The 16,226-nt window shown below is 42.5% G+C and overlaps 3 protein-coding genes across 6 annotated transcripts; 2 read left to right on the top strand and 1 right to left on the bottom strand.

The window, feature by feature from the left end:
• Positions 1-1,625: 1,625 nt before the first annotated feature.
• Npl4 (nuclear protein localization 4) lies at positions 1,626-16,069 on the bottom strand. 3 transcript variants are annotated; one of them, XM_017176320.3, is made up of 8 exons: positions 15,961-16,069; positions 14,578-14,811; positions 14,348-14,514; positions 13,760-14,288; positions 13,502-13,700; positions 13,274-13,434; positions 2,182-2,597; positions 1,626-2,035 (listed from the first exon to the last, which is right to left on the bottom strand). In XM_017176320.3, exons 1-8 carry the CDS (start codon positions 15,979-15,981, stop codon positions 1,876-1,878), a joined length of 1,887 nt encoding a protein of 628 aa, XP_017031809.1. In that variant the 5' UTR covers positions 15,982-16,069; the 3' UTR covers positions 1,626-1,875. The 3 variants fall into 3 exon arrangements, with proteins under 3 accessions (XP_017031809.1, XP_070143038.1, XP_017031808.1); XM_070286937.1 differs by lacking the exon at positions 15,961-16,069 and adding an exon at positions 15,743-15,763; XM_017176319.3 differs by lacking the exon at positions 15,961-16,069 and adding an exon at positions 14,890-15,147.
• LOC108081242 (RING finger protein B) lies at positions 4,814-5,224 on the top strand. The gene has a single exon (XM_017176321.3). It carries the CDS (start codon positions 4,814-4,816, stop codon positions 5,222-5,224), a length of 411 nt encoding a protein of 136 aa, XP_017031810.1.
• Positions 9,700-11,759, top strand: LOC108081239 (uncharacterized). Of its 2 annotated transcripts, XM_070287072.1 has the most exons (2): positions 9,700-11,154; positions 11,222-11,377. In XM_070287072.1, the coding sequence occupies exons 1-2, from the start codon at positions 9,700-9,702 to the stop codon at positions 11,243-11,245; spliced, it is 1,479 nt and encodes a 492-aa protein (XP_070143173.1). In that variant the 3' UTR covers positions 11,246-11,377. The 2 variants fall into 2 exon arrangements, with proteins under 2 accessions (XP_070143173.1, XP_017031807.1); XM_017176318.3 differs by having other exon boundaries at positions 9,700-11,759.
• Positions 16,070-16,226: the final 157 nt, after the last annotated feature.

Here is a 16,226-nt window from a genome sequence, read left to right as displayed (position 1 = left end):
TTTTAATGATGTAACCCCTTATCAAATTTCGCAAAAATGGCCAAAAAATCGATTTCTTCCGGACATGTCTAGAAAGATTCCCCTGTTGATGCTGATCAAGAATATATATACTTTATAGGGTCGGAAATGATTCCTTGACTTAGAAAAATATTATTTTGTATTATAAAATCTGATTTTTTATATTAAAAAACTTCTTGATTATCTTTAAATTAAAAATATCATAACTCGGCCAAAAGAGCATTAATTTTAAATCGGAAAACAGTTCTGTGCAAGATTTTCTACAGTTAATAAATCTGCATACTTCATTTAAAAATTTTGAAAATTAAATTTTTTTATCAAAATCAAAAATTTTAATGATGTAACCCCTTATAAAATTTTGCAAAAATGGTCAAAAAATCGATTTCTTCCGGACATGTCTAGAAAGATTCCCCTGTTGATGCTGATCAAGAATATATATACTTTATAGGGTCGGAAACGTCTCCTTGTTTATTTGAGAGGAAATTTGAAGTGTATTTTAATTATTTTCTTAGTTTTATTGCCGCTTTAAAAGGTGTTTTCCTTATTTTTCTTATATTTTTCTGGTTTAAATCAAAAAATAAAATAATTGCATACTTTTAGGCATTTTTAAATATTATTTGGTCATTTTTGTGGCATCTTTTGCGCTGAATTTTTAAGTCTTTAATAAAAAATTATGGTTGCCAGATCTGGGGGCTGACATGCGATAGTCAGATCCGGAGAATCCAGACTGCTCAGAACAGAGTAGCCAGAATTATCACTGGCTGCGAGTGGTACGTCCGCAACTCCACCCTGCGCAAGGACTTGAAGCTTCCCCTGGTGATGGAAGAAATCAGCATGCACTCAAGTCGCTACCATGACAGACTGGCGCAGCATCGAAACTGGCTGGCCAATAGGCTAACAAGAGGGATAAACCCCAGAAGACTGAGGAGGAGGTACCCTGGAGACCTCATTTTTCGGTCGCCTGGGGCCAGAAGTAGACGACCTACAATGTGATGTTTATGCTATTTTGTAATTATAAAAATGCTAACCAATAAGGTTGCCGGCGCGCCCGCTTTAGGGCTGAATTAACAGACACTAAGGACACAAAGGGGTAAACAGTACTCCCCGTATGCCTTAATAAATAATAGGAAAAAAAAAAAAAAATAAAAAATTTAAAATAAGGCATACTTTTGGGCGGGGACGAATGCAACTCCACTTTTACAGTTTGACAAGCACTGGTCTAAGGGAGTTCCAAATTTTTACAGTTTGACAAGCACTGGACCAAGTGAGATTCAATTTTTACAGTTTTAGAGCCACTGGACAGAAACTCCACTTGGGACGCCCAAAAGGGAGTTTCTGACCAGTGCTTGTCAAACTGTAAAAATTGAATCTCACTTGGTCCAGTGCTTGTCAAACTGTAAATTGAACTTCCGCCTAAAAGATGCCACAATTTTATTTAAAATCCCCAAAAGTATGCTTTAATTTTTTTAATTTTGCGATTGTAAATTGAACTTCCGCCTAAAAGATGCCACATTTTTATTTAAAATCCCCAAAAGTATGCTTTAATTTTTTTAATTTTGCGATTTTCACTGCAGGGCGATAAACAAATAAAGGTAAATTACAACAAGAAAGGATTTTGTTGTTGTTTTATTTAATAAAATTCTTACACAAGGTTTACATATATAGAGAAAGCACGACATTTGCCTCTATGTGTGTATTTTTGTGTATGCGTGTGTGTGTTTGAGGGACACTCCATGTCTTCCTGCCGCCGCCGCTATAAGTAAGTATGATTCAATCTTTAGTTTTGTTCTACACCAGAATTTAGAAGGGTCCATCATCCGGGCTGCACAACGTGGAATTATTTGGGCCCAGGGATCCTTATCTGGGTAGCGAGCATATCTCGCAGGAAGTGAGTTCGCCGCGATTGATGAAGGTGCAGTGGTTGCACGTCCATGTGTTGGCGTCCAAGTCCATGGCCTCCACTCCAGATGCACCGGCACTGGCCGCCGCTCCGCCGCTGGGATAGCTGGTGGTGCCACTGCAAAGGAAGAACGAACAGAATTAAATACTACTACTATTTTTGGTTCAAATAAACTTCAGCTTAAAAGCTTATGAAAACAGATACACACATATATGTATGAAATATGATGACCCATTTACATTTTATTTTGATAATAAACTCACCCGCTGCCGCCGGAGCTGGCCTGAATGAGCGATTCGAGGAGCTTCCACACCTCCTCGATTTTAAACTTGGCCGCCTGGTTGGGATTCTTGGTGCGCACTGCTTCCAGAAGCGGACCCATGTGCTGGCGCAGCGGCAGCATGTCCATCTTGTACAGATAGACCAGTAGGTGGAAGTCCGAGATGGCCTCGAGGAACTCCTCCTCGCCCCAGGCAGACAGATAGCAGCTGAGGGCATTGAAGTCCTGCAGGTGGCCGTCGATGTAGCGGTTCTCGATGGGAAACGGCTGACGCTTGTCGTACTCGGTGAAGGTGTACTGCGGCTGCAGGGGCGTCGAGGCGGGCACATCCACCAGCAGATACTCGACGGGCAGAGGGCGCGCCAGGCGCTGCACTTCGTTTCCGTACTGGTCTTTTTCCTGGAATCAAAGAGAGACAAAGGTAGAGAGAGGTTAAAATCACGTTAGTACAGGTGTTAGCTACTTGGCCCACTGACCTACATCTGAAATGGGGCGAGAGTCTAATAAACACACAAAAAACTATTGCTGACGCGCATCGGATTCTCTTTCTCTCTAAGAAAGCTCTTGGGGAGAGCAACCTGTTAGCTCGGCAATGACCTTGCCCACAACAAGGCTGTCGGCACTTTGCCAGTGCTCTTGGAGCTGGCAGCGGATCCAATACAGAGGGGTTTAGCCGTCTTAGCACTGAGCTAGGAAGCATAGCGTAAGTCACAGTCTCGCTGAAATAATGCTTGTCGGCATTCTGGGATTCCCTCCCATGAATAGGAGTGATAATAAATTCTATATTCTATGTTTTGTCCTGTTGGTTTCTATAAAGTTTGATTTCTTATTCAGTGGACAAAATATCATTAAAAGTCTTCGAAAAGGCAACAGACGGTAATTAAAAGGAAATTTGCATTACGCCTGCCGCTGGGTGGAGCCCAGTGAAAATATAGTGTCTGCAGAGAAAAAATATTGAAGCGTGTTGCGGTTTAGGCATGTCACATGGCAGCAGTGTCCTCGTAAACGCAATTACTGCATCCTGTGATGCGTCCACAAAGAAGGGGCGGCGTCGATGAAGCCAGTACGTCAACAATTGTCCCTTCCCGGCAGTTCATTCGATTGCATTGCATGGATGCATCACTTTCATAAGCGTAAGTTAATTAGCCGTCGCCGGATGTCCGAGTAGCGAACCAGAGTGGGAGACCATCATAAAGATAGACTTGTGACCGGGCAATAGGTACTAAGATAACCAATGCTGGGTACGATATGGAAGCAGCGCCCTTAATCGTGTTAAAATACTAAATTGACTGGCAGTGGAACTTTTGTTTCCTATCAGTGATTGCAAGCAAAATATAGTTTCAAACTTGAAAATTCAATTAAATTTCCTAAAACTATATTTGGTCAGAGGTGGTTTAACCATGGCATGGAAGGACAGCATGTGCCTAAGCAGATAGCAAGCAATAGCTGGCCACAGGTGGCCTAAACAATAGAAATGGGCTGAAGGGTTGCACTGATCAGCTTAGAGCATAAATCAATCAACCATTAATTTTCCAATTAACTTAAGAGTTATCGCAATGTCGCAGGCAATCCACACATGCCTGCCTGGCCTGGGCTACTGCAATTAATCAAGCTTCCTGGAAGCCAAGCAAAAGTAGAAGTAAATTGTAATGCAAAGGTATTGCAGATAAAGTACTACAGAAAATTTTGTTAACTGCACGAAAAAGCCCCAATATTTATTCATATTTTATGTGATACATTTTTGGACAAATCAATGTTAAAAAACAGCATAACTAAGCCAAAAAAGCGCCAAATTCAATTCGGAAAGCTTTTCTGTGCTAGTTTTTACTAGGTTAAACGATCAGTACACTAAGTTTAAAATTTTAAGAAATGTCAATTTTTGGCATTTTTAATGATGTAACCCCTTATAAAATTTTGAAATTTTGAGTAAATTTTTTTTTCTACCAAACATGGCCAGTTCGACTTGGCTGTTGATGCTGATCAAGAATATATACGATTTATGGGGTCGGAAATGACTCCTTCACTACGTTACCAGCTTCTGACTACAATTATAGAACCCTGAATACATATATGAAGGTTTAATTAAATGAAATAAAATATATTTCAAATACAGCAACAATTTCAGGTACCTTTACATTTTTTATAGGAAAGTTCAATAAACATTACATTTTAATTCTCCTTCGGCATTTTTAAAAAGATTTCCAACTAAAAGCTGTCTTATATTTTAGGTGCTTAGTTTTTAGAAACTCCTTTCAATATGTAAAAATATATAATATTAGGTCGAGTTATATGCAAAAATTGCAGCAGTAGCCTGCAGGAGTCAGTGAGCAGAATAAGAGCTCGACATTGACATTGAAACCGAGTAAAAGAGAGCCAGGCCAAAGGACCGAAAGCTAAGCGAGCTTTCGCTCTCCGCATATAAAAGGCACATCCTGCCAGGCAGGGGCTGCAGTTGTCAGCAAATCGTGAACGGCAGCAGGACGATTTTGGCGGAAAAGGACTAGTCCCGAGCTGAAATTTAAACCGCGCTTTCCTTAGTGTCCAGTTTAGGTTTTCTCCTGTTTTTTTGGCTAACATGCCCGCCCCCACCATCATCAGAGCCCTGGTGGATCATCATGTTCTGGACGGCGGTCGCCTCCTCGACGCTTACGTCCGAGAGCTCGGCGGGATTGGCCAGTGCTGCGCCCAGCTACCAGCAGCAGCACACGAAGCCACTGCTGCGCTCCTCGGCCAGCAGCTGGCAGATTAGCAATGCAGCGTTCAAGACCCGCCAGCAGCAGCAACAGCTCATGCAGCAGCATCAGGAGCAGATACGGCAGCAGGAGGAGGAGGAGGAGGGGCTGCAGCAGGACCAGCTATCCCTGGAGCAAATTTCCCGGGTAGATGGACAGACAAAAAAGGAGCCCAAGGACGTAAAGAAGAAGAAGCAACAACAACAGGTTGCAAACTGCAAAAAGAAAATCAGTCTGAAGAGTGAAAGTAAAATATTCAAGGCTTTCACCTCCTGCAAGTGCACTCAAAAATAGATAAATCAGTGCGAGTGAAAACAATAAATGACCAAAGCAACTATTTTTTGATGCATTTTCAAAGTAGCAAATAGAGAGAGAGAGAGCAGCAGCAAGTGAAAACAATCAAGTTCCTGTGCATTTTCAAACAAAAGAACAAATATCCAGAAAAACATTTATTAATATAAATGCCAAGAATTTACCGAAGAATTTAATAAGATCTATTAATGGTAAGCTTACAGTGGAGTGTGATTGGCACTGAGATACCCGTCGTACCCAAAGATTTTTATTTTAATTTACAAGACTGACGCAATTTTCAGCCTTGAGCTCGCCTTTTTCCAAGGCTCTATCTTTATAAACAGAAATACTTTAAGAAATATATTTAACCTGGCAAATGCTATTATCCATTTTTAGATCTTTGTGTCTTCCTTTGATATTTGTAATCAGAAGGAATTGATTATTATCATATCTCAGCGGATGCAGCCAAAGTCTGGGACTCGCCGCATTCCACTTCGCATCCATCAAAGTTTTCCTTTGATTAGCTCATGATTTGACATGCTGAAGATTAATTTGCATGATTGAAGTCTGGCTGGAAGGCAGGCAAGCACATCAATCAAAAAAGGTCGCTTGCCCGCAAAAGTATGCTAATTAATTGTCAAACTCCATTTGGAAAACCCTACAGAGTGCAATGCGTGTGTGTTTCTGTGTAACTATTCGGCAACGGAAACCTTATTGTGTTCTGTTTGTCCCAATGATTTCCTTTTAGTTTTCGCAATTTCACACTTCCTGTGAAAGTGTGTAGTGGCTCTCGTTTATTTACTTTCATCTTTTTTCAAGTTTGATTGGATTGGATTGGAATTAATTTAATTACAACGTCCCTGTGAAATAGTTCTATATAATTAAATTTAAGCAAGCATTCTATTAAAGAAAGTAAGACACAATTGCAGAACAATTTCCACTGGCTGTAGTGCTTAACTTGAATGCTATGCATTATTCAAACGAGACTCTCCATTATCGCAGAGCTTGCACACCACAGCAAATACCAGAAGACCCTTCGACTATTTCCCGGCAAATATGAAGTGCACCACACACTTGACCATATGGGTAGGAAAATTCCCAGCACGTTTGCAAAGTCATTAAAGTGGAGAAACCAATTATTGTCAGGGCCCCTAGTCTGCTTATGGCAATTAGCAAAGGGGCATGGCATTTGTCCAGTTCGGAAGAGGTGCTTAGACCCACACAGGCCTCCTCCGTCGAAGGTGACACACTGGCCGGGCCACGCAATAAACTTTTATGGTCCGGCATAAAAACAGAAAGCCGACCCAGGCCCTGAGTCCTGGCCCTATGGCATTGACAATGAGCTCAAGGCAAAGGAAGTGCGCCAAAACCGCAGCAAACAGGACCACAAATTGCTTATCGATTTGCAGATTTGCCTTCGCCACTTTTCTTTTCTTTTTTTTGGGATTTTAATCCGAATACTTGGCCTGGATACGCAGTCGTGGAAATAAATGGAAAAGGTAGTCTGAGAATGCACAGGCATTAAGGTTCGGATTTATGCAACTTCCCGAAATGCTAAAGTTATGCTTCCAAAATATTTGTGAAAAGTTCCCCTATTAAGTGCTGCCGGCTCTCCGGAAAATTCGCATTAAAATAATTTCATCCAACAATGAATTCAGGGGTTTCCCTGGTAGCGAACCAGAGTGCCTTGCATAAACCATAACCTGGGCGCTAACTTTTAATTTCATTTGGGAATTTCATATACTCGAGTATGTGCTAAGCGAAAGGCTTCGACAGTGGCTATAAATAAGTTGTGAGACGTACAAAAAATTCATAAATAATTTCTCTCTAAGACCAGACAAAGAGCCTTCCCAGGTAGAAGTTCCCCAGGGAAAACCCCAGCAGACATTGAATTGTGCAACAGGCTAACCTTATTAAAAATGCATAGGACAAACAAACAATGTCAATTTGGGCCAAAAACCAAATCCGAGAAATTTGTCCAAATAGTAAAGCATTTAGCCAAGAGAAAATGTGGTATTAAACACAATTTAGTATTTGGAAAGGGTAAAGTTTAAGTAGCAATTCAATAAAATAAATTTAATATAAAATATATAGTAATAGAGTATTATGATAGCCTTAGCAGAAACGGCTTTCCTTTAAGCCTCTGAATTTCTATATAGTTCGATAATTTACTGCAGGCCGTGCTTATTGATTATTCCTTAAACGTGGCTCAGGTCAAGGATGCACTTGCTTCTCCATTATAATTGCTACTAATTAGTCCTATGAAAATGACACGTGATGGCCGGATTATAGAACCATATTCATTTGCTTAACAAAAGCCTATCCAATTAACGCCCCCGCTCAGTCACAAAAGCAGGGCAGTGAAAACAAAGCGACAGCAATTAAAGTGCACAGAATTTTCCCATCGAGTAATTTGCAATGTCATTTGTCAGTCGCTCGCTTAATAATTTGGGAATTGGAGGTATCGTCAGGGGTTAAACACGAGGTGTAATGTGGCGAGAGTTAAGCCTGAATAAAGGTGACAGACGTCAACGTAAGGTCGGTTAATTTATTGTCAACTCGGTGCCAAAAGCAAATAAAGCCACCGTCCGACCGACCAACAAGCAACAATACAAATCTGTCATTGTCTTTTCCGCAAATGTGGCAAAAAGAAAACAAGAAGAACCTCATGAAAAGCTCGCTTTTCCAGCGTGTTAACAATAACAGCAACAAATTCTGGCGCGTTTTCACCAAAATTTCCATTTAAGACACACACCTCCTTGAGAGACAAAACAATTGCCATAAATATGAATTTATGTCAAGGACTGCTGCCAGGAATTTACTTTTTCAATTTACACATTCGCTAGGCAAGACTGCGAAAAACGTGGGCAACCCAAAATACCCCAAAAGAAAATAAAGAGAAAAAGTAAAAAGGAAGCACTGTTTTCTTAATGCCATATGCGAAGAAGGAGCTCCCTTCGATAATTGTTGGAGGCTGCAGAATTTGCAGACAGCTTAAGGCATTTGCATAATTGCAAAACAAAGGGGGAGGCTCAAATGTAAGGGAAGTGAAATGGCAAAAGTCCCTAAAAGTGAATAATATAAACAGAAAAATAAAATAACCGTGAGGAATGCCCGAAACGTGTGCCTCGCTGTCCAATGGCATGGAAGAAAGTACAAAGAAGTGGACTCTACGACAAAAATAAGCAAAATGGCTAAAGAAATGGTGACTGCAGTGTTGCCATTTTTCAACTGTTTTTTAGTTTCTGTCATAAAAACAGAATTTATCATAAAATTTTCCTGGAAATATGTTTAAGCTTTAACAATACCGAGCATAATTACTCAGAATTGTGATCACAATTACTTCGATTGAATACTAATTAACCTGTTAAGGCCAGTTCCGAAGAACTCTCCCCAAGAACCGAATACGCATTCTGCGCATCCCCAAAGTTTGTGGTTTTCGGAATGCAATTCAATATCCCTGGGCACGACTCTGGCTCCTGGTGCCAGGGGCACCGTGACTTGACCCCTGGGAAGGAGCAACCGCTTGTTACACATTAAACTGGGCGGTTTCCTCCTTTGGCAGTCGAAATCGCCCGAGAAAAGTTTGATTACACGGCTTAGAACAAAGTCCCAATAAATGGCACACGGCGGAAAGTTTTTCAAGAATTAGGCTGCCGACTTACTTATGACCGACTAACGAGAAATTGTCTTTTGGCCGCCGAATTTCTGGGGGAAGGAGTTGACCCAAGGGATGGCAACCCAATCACAGTGGAAAACTCAAAGTTGAAACAATTTTTAAATTCACAAAGTTTGTTCTCGATAAGAAATCAAGAATTAAGCGACAAGTTTAAAGGCAGGAATCTGAGAAAGGAATGTTGTTGCAACGAAAGTAGCAATTTGTACTATCAATTTAAGCCCATAAGTAAAAGTTTCCTTATATTTTGTTAAGTTTAGTCTTGCTAAAGGCAACCACTTTTCAATTTGGGTATTTATTTATAGCGCATAAGCAGCTCGGGCTGAGTGCAAACAAAGTTTTGGGACATCTGTTGATGATTTGTGCAAAACCACAAATTAAACTGAAAATGTATAACGGGGTCGATTTTGGTTTTGCTTAGGCACTGAAAAAAAGGGATATCGATTTATAAACTGGAATCATTTTTGCCATTAGGTTTCATATAGATTTCTGACTGACTGAAAGGTTTAAATTGTTAAAACTGTTATACATATTTATTAACAAAAAAAAAACGAACCCAGAACTGAGATAGGATTCAAAATGAAGGCTGTTTGGCTTAGTAATTGGTTGTTTAAACTTTGATTTCCCTGGAAAAAATTAAATCGATAAATATCGATTTAAGAAATGCTTATATCTAAGGGGTATTATTATTAATTATTCAAAACTAAACCACAAATTAAAAACGTCGGCTTACCGAGGTTAAATTCCTTTCTTGTTTTTTATAAATTTCCCATTTCAGTGGCGAGGAACAATGGCGGCGCCCATGCAAGTGCCCAGTCAGTTGGCGTCGCTTCTTAGCTGCGGCCTGTGCCGTCGTCCTTATGACCTCGTTACCCGCCGCCTGCCCAAGGAGCTGGTCTGCCAACACAGCCTCTGCGAGGAGTGTGTGGCCAGTAGCCTCATTCAAGAGACCTCCGAATGCTTGTGCCCACTCTGCGGTGTTCGGACCGCCTTGCTCGGCCGCAAGCTGCCGGAAACGATGGCCATCATGTTCCTGCTGCGTGAGCTGCCGGCTCTGGTGCTAGGCAGAGCCATGCTGGGCTTCTCGCGGGAAAGCAACAGTACCATAGTAGGTGAGCAGCGGGCCGTTTCCCCGGCGAACTGGCTAGACCAAATCTGCGTGAATAGCTTCCTGGCCAGCAGCAGCGAACATTGCCTGATCCATGCCATGCCCAACTCAACGTGGTGTCATAACTGCCAGCTTTTGCTATGTCGCGCCTGCGCAGATGCTCCGATTCATCGAGACCACCGCCTCACCCGCCAGCTGGACTACCTGGAGCTGCTGCGCCAGCTCCTTAGCGCCGAGCTTGTGAAGATTAAGCGCGCTGCTGCCGAGGCCTCGGACTTGGCCGCCCACGAGTTGAACGTGTTCCGCCAGTTGCACGAGGCCTGCTTCCGGCTGCAGTTGCATGTGAAGCGCGAGATCCTAGAGCACAAGCCCTCCATGGTTTCCAGCCAAATGAACGGATGGAGTGTCCGCGCCGAGCACGAACTAAATAGCTTCGTCGCGCCTCACTCTGCCACGGATTTACGTAATCTTCTCTTGCGGTTCGTAATTCAGCGTCGCAAGTGCGAGAGACAGCTCGTGGAGGTGCACTTCCAGTGCCGGATGCGAGCCGCCATCCGGGAGAATGGAATGCAGGTTTTGGACTTTGAGACCTTGAATGACAGGCTCCTAAAGCTGCGCAGTAACCTGCGACCGAGCAGCATACCCGCCAATGTGGAGCCACCACTGGCACTCATTCTAACCAACTACTGCGTGTTTGCTTACTGGACCGAACTGCAGAACCGACTGATGCCGTCTGAGCTGCTGCCGCAGTCCGGAGTAGCGCGTGAAATGCAGCCGGATCAGAATGAGGAGCTTCTAGCACGCTACTTCTCCGCCGGCGAGGATCGCGAGGGCTCTGTTAACTCTGTCAATTCGTCGACCAGCAACAGCAGCAGCTACGCCGGCTTTCAGACCAATCACTTGTCCGAGAGCACTCAATTGCAGTTCAATATGATGAATCAAGAGCTCCAGTGCCCGTCTCAGTCCCAGTCCCAGTGGCAGCGGCAACAAGGGATGAACGGGCAGATGGCGCATGAGGGACTGAGGCGGCAGCGGCTTCACCAGCAGGTGCAACAGCAGCTGCCAACTTTACGGCACGACGATCCCAACTGGAGTCCCGAGCTACTCCCGATATTGGCCCAGAATGATAACTCTAGATCCAGTTTCTTGGTAAGCATAGCCCGCCCGCCCTCCGTTCACTGTTATCCCATCTATTATATGGAAATGGACATGGCAGGGGAACTGGTCGGTCGAGTACTAGTGGAGGTGCGTGACGATGTGGCTCCCCGGATGTCGGAGAACTTTGGAGCCCTCATTCGGCATGACCGAGGCTATGGCTATCGCGGATGCTCCGTGTTCCAAGCCTGGGGAGGCGAGAGCATCATCAGCGGGGACTTTGAATCTAACAACGGACGGGGTGGCCACTCCACTTTCGACACGCGCTACTTTATGCCGGATGATACGGGACTGCCGGCCCACCGGGGAACCGTTGGCATGCGAAGGGGTCAGAGGCGGCAGGACAAGAGTGGCTTTGTTGGCAGCCAATTCCGGCTGGTGCTCAACGAGATGCGCTCGTTTACGGCCATCTTTGGGTACATTGTCGAGGGCATCGAAGTGGTTGACCGAATTGCTGCCACAGGAAATGCCATTGGTCGACTGGCGGTTAAGTGCTTCATTCGGAATTGCGGCGAATATCACATTAACCGATAAAAAGAGCGGTGGAGCCCCAAAAACCAAATATTAATGTACACCCTTGTCAGATTTCTAAGCAAGAAAAAAGCTCCTGGTACGAATTTTTCGTAGCAATAATATATTCACTTTTAAGGTCAATAAGCAAGATAAGAAGAGATTTTGAGAACACTTTAAAAGAAACCAAAACTTTTTAGATTCCAAACAAACTAGGGAGATTTTTATATAAACACTTTACAAACAAAACAAACAACATCATCCTTTTGGAGGCTCTTTAAAATATCAAAACCAAAAATGCAACCAACAGAAATTCATCTTTGGAATTTATAACGAAAATTGAATGAGAATTAAATTTATAAACTAGTTTTCGGATTAGTTTTCGGATTATTTCAATAGCATAAGGACAGCCATTAATTGGTGTCTAAGCGCTGCGACGTTACCTGGATATAAACTTAGGCTAAGCCGTGGAATAATAAAAATTAGCCATTGGTAAAACTATACAAAGCAAGTAGAAGCTCATATAGGTGAAATTTGAATAAGCTTATGAGAAACAAGCGCAGAAACTTGAAATATCTATGCGTAGTATATAAATATTGCTAAGAGTTAGTTGGTGTCTATTGCATATGCAATAGAAAATAACAATTTAGTAAACAAAAAGAGCCATCCGATTATAATTAAGGGAAATCGTCGAAAAGAAATTATATATTTTATGTTAAAAGCCAAATCGAAAGTATTTTTGAATGAAAATAAGAAGAAATCAAATTGTTTTAAACGAAAAGTAAGAAATTAAAAATATTAGGCAAGATATAACGAAACGAAAATTAGAAATATTTATAATATTGAGTTTTAAGAAAAATCATCATCACGTTCGAAAACTTTATGATATTTTAGATAGACAAGGATGAAACCCCAGATGAAAGGATAAAACCATTATAATACCCTTTGCAAGAGTATACAAATATAAAGTACAGCCAAAGACCTTATTGTAACAAGATGCATAGCGGCAAATTAAGAGCGTAAACATCTAAAAAAAAAAGAATCTTTACTCATCTTGGTATTATAAGATCTTTGGTACATCGGTCAATTGTGAAGCAGGAAACATCTGGACAACATTGTGATTAAGAGATGCTCAAAGGGCTCCATTCAAACATTCAAAAGTAAACATAATTTCGTATCTGATCTCATGCGTGTGCATTTTGTGTGTGAATGTCTCTAGGTATACAAAAAAAAGGCATGAAATTCTGCTAGGAAGTCCCAGAGCAATGATAAGTAGTACAAAAGTAAATATCACCGGTGAGAACATAAATTCATTCACATAATCCGCAAAGTATTTAAATCAGTATTGAAATCAAACTATGTATCCCTAAACTAGAAAAAAATATTTATAAATGTCTAAATATGGAAATTGTTTGAGTGTGTAAATGTAAATGTAAATTTCAATAAAAGTCGCTACGGGAAGTGTTCCTATTTCTTTTTTGGGAAATTTACTTTGGTTCCTTGTGTTGAATGTTCAAAGTCTCGCTTTAATTTTATGTTTTTTTAGAAGATCTCACATTAAGAGGCAGCTTTTGTTATTAAATAAAGAAAACCAATCACTTACCTTATAGAAAACGTCTGGAACATATTGTTTGTCTGTAGACTCGCGCACATAGCCCAGCTCCGGCGCATCCTTAGTGGGTATCAGGCATTTATCACGCACTAGAGCCATGCACTGAGCCGATACCGCATAGCCTTCCATGTGCACTTGTTTGGTTTTATCTCCTAAAAAACAAAAGGAACACAAAATTTAAAAAACTAGAACAGAGAGGATGCCACACTATATGCTTACCCGTCACACAAATGGTCACGAACTTTGAGCCAAAGACGCCATTGGAGGCATATTTACAGGGATTTGGGTGACGATTCTGCAGCTCACCGGCTGTGATGCACTCCTGGGCCGTGATAAAGTGCGACTCGATGCCACGGATCTGTTTAACAGTGCCGGCACTAGCATCCTCCGTGATGAGATCAGTGAATATCCAACCAATCTGTTTGAAAAATTAACAATTAGCCTTGAATTTGATTGCATTATACACTGTATTCCCACCTTTTTCAATCCCAGCGCGTTGGCCACGGCATCCACATCGTCTGCTCCCTCATCCGGCTGAATGTTGATCGAGTCGCGTGTTGACTCCTGCGGCGGTTCATAAATGGCCGCCACCTTCGCCCGAATGCCAAGCGGAACGTCCGTGTGCTGCTCGTATGTCCCATAAAGATAGCCCATGCGCTGATGTCCGGTGGTGCGCCAGTAGTTGAGGAATCTCTCAACAATCTTGGTATTCTCGAACATAACATTGTCCACGTGACGGTAGGTCTGACGGTTCAGAGTGATGGCAGACGGCTGACACTTGGAACAGATGCCCTTGGGCCATGGCGGATGCTCGCGACAGCCGGGCTTGATGCGGCAGTTGATGTCGTCGAAGACAAAGTACTTGCCTTGATCCATGCCCGAAGTCTGTTTGCGTATGTACGAGTGGAAGGACAAGTGCTTGATGTTCTGCTCCTTCAAGTAGGCCTCGTTGTAGGGCTCCAGTGCGGAGCAGTGGACGCAACGGCCGTTGGCATTATGATGGCAGCTAGAAAACATGTTGGTTGATTAGTAAACTGGAGTTTCATCTGAAAATATAAAGCTTACAGCTTGCTATCGCGTTCCCGCTTAATGGTGCCATCCGCCTTGCTCAGCACCTGGTCAACCTCATCCTCGACCACATTGATGGAGGGACGAGCACTGTTTGGGTTGCTGTTGCTTGCCTTTTCGCTGGTCTTGAACATCTGACTGTCCAAGACAGTGGTGCTAGTTCGCTGAAATTATTTAAAAATCCGTTCAATCTTTCGTAAAACTTTAGTAAAGCAACTCAAACTTACGCGAGACGATGTGCCAGCCATCTGTTTCAAGTAGACCAAGTCACCATGCTTCAGGGATGTCCCCACCAGCTGGCTGCCACTGGCCTGCAGCTCTGTGAGGAAGCTGCGTTCCTTGAACAGTCCAAATCCATCGACCTTCAAGGCATTCTGGACGCTGTCGTAGAGCTGCTTTAGGTTGGATTTGGGCGAGATCTCAATGCGTTTGATGCCCTCAGCAGACTGAACGCGAATTAGCTGTAAGGAAAGCGGAAGGAATTATATAATTAGTAATTGGTAACTAAGGCTGGTGCATTAATTGAGTTCCGTTACAACCGACTGTTTGCATAACACGAACAAACGATGGCGCACAAAGGCGTAGGCGAAATTGCGCTTCTTGTAGATGAACTGCTCGAGCAGAAGCGGGGCACAGGCCATGTCTGGATGGGATTCGGTGGGGTTTGGGTAAGGGGGATGTGGTTTTGGTTTCCGGTAAGGACGATGGCTTGGGCTTGGGTTGGGTGTCAAGTGTAGCTATAAAGCTACCAAAGCCTGAAAGGCTTTTCTGTTTAGTGTTTCGGACTGTACGTCATGAAGGCGCGAACTTGACTGTGAAATTCTGTTGGCATCGCAATTAAAAACAAATACAAAGCCTTGCCAAAAAGAGCGCTGATGTTAAAAGAGATTAATTTGCACATTAAAAAAAAGCAATTGCATTAATTTCAGTTAATAAATAATCAATACTAGAAATATATGTATAAAATTTATATCTTGATTATTTTTAAACATCATTATTGGCTTACTCAACACCTCACTTTGAATTAAATGGCTAAATACACCGAAAATTTCTTTGAGTGCATCCTAGAACCGTTTTCCAATGCGCCAGACAGACACCGAACACCTTCAGTATCCGCATTGGCACTGCGCCTCGTCTGGTGGATGAACTCACTTCGTTTGCCTCTAATTGCATGGCCACAAATTAAAGTTATTAATAATTTATTTTTGCTTCGGGAGTTTCAATGCCCTCCCTCTCACCGCGCCACCCCCTTTCGCACAGACTGCACTCTTACACACTCGCAAATCTACAAGTCATGGTACGCTCTATTTTCACTTTCCGCTGTCTTGGCCGCCGCAATAGACAATGAACAGGTTCACGCACTAGCCGAGGCCCTCGGCATGCACACTTCACCTGCATTTTCACCTTGCCTTCCTTGCTGCTCCTTTAATTTACTATTTGCAAAATAAAGTGCAACAACAACAAACGCAGTCTTGGTTTGCCGGCTTTCCGGGTTACGTGTCCCCACACAGTGGCCGAATCACAACGCACACATAGCCCACTCGGGTCTTCCCCGCGCGGAGCACACTTAAGTAGCACATTTTTGTAATTGTTATCAACAATTTACTTACAATTTTGTCAGACATTGGCATTGCGGCTATTGTAATTTTGTTTCTCCCTCGCACAGCTGAGTAGGGCTCAGTGTTACCAGATGGAAGTTTGGGTTTCACCTAAAAAACGCCAAGAGATTGAAACTTCATCCTAAAAAATCCAACTAACTGATATTCGAGCCACACCTGATACTCAAACCAAACCTAATACTCGAACCACGTACCTATATCGTACCTGAGTCTTAAAAACCGTTATTTTCAAAGTTTGAGCAGATCTGTAAAGAGAT

This window comes from Drosophila kikkawai, chromosome 3R (genome assembly GCF_030179895.1).
Source record: "Drosophila kikkawai strain 14028-0561.14 chromosome 3R, DkikHiC1v2, whole genome shotgun sequence".
Taxonomy (NCBI): Eukaryota; Metazoa; Arthropoda; class Insecta; order Diptera; family Drosophilidae; genus Drosophila; species Drosophila kikkawai.
The sequence above is the reverse complement of the archived record's forward strand: the minus strand, read 5'-3'. Positions and strand labels throughout refer to the sequence as shown.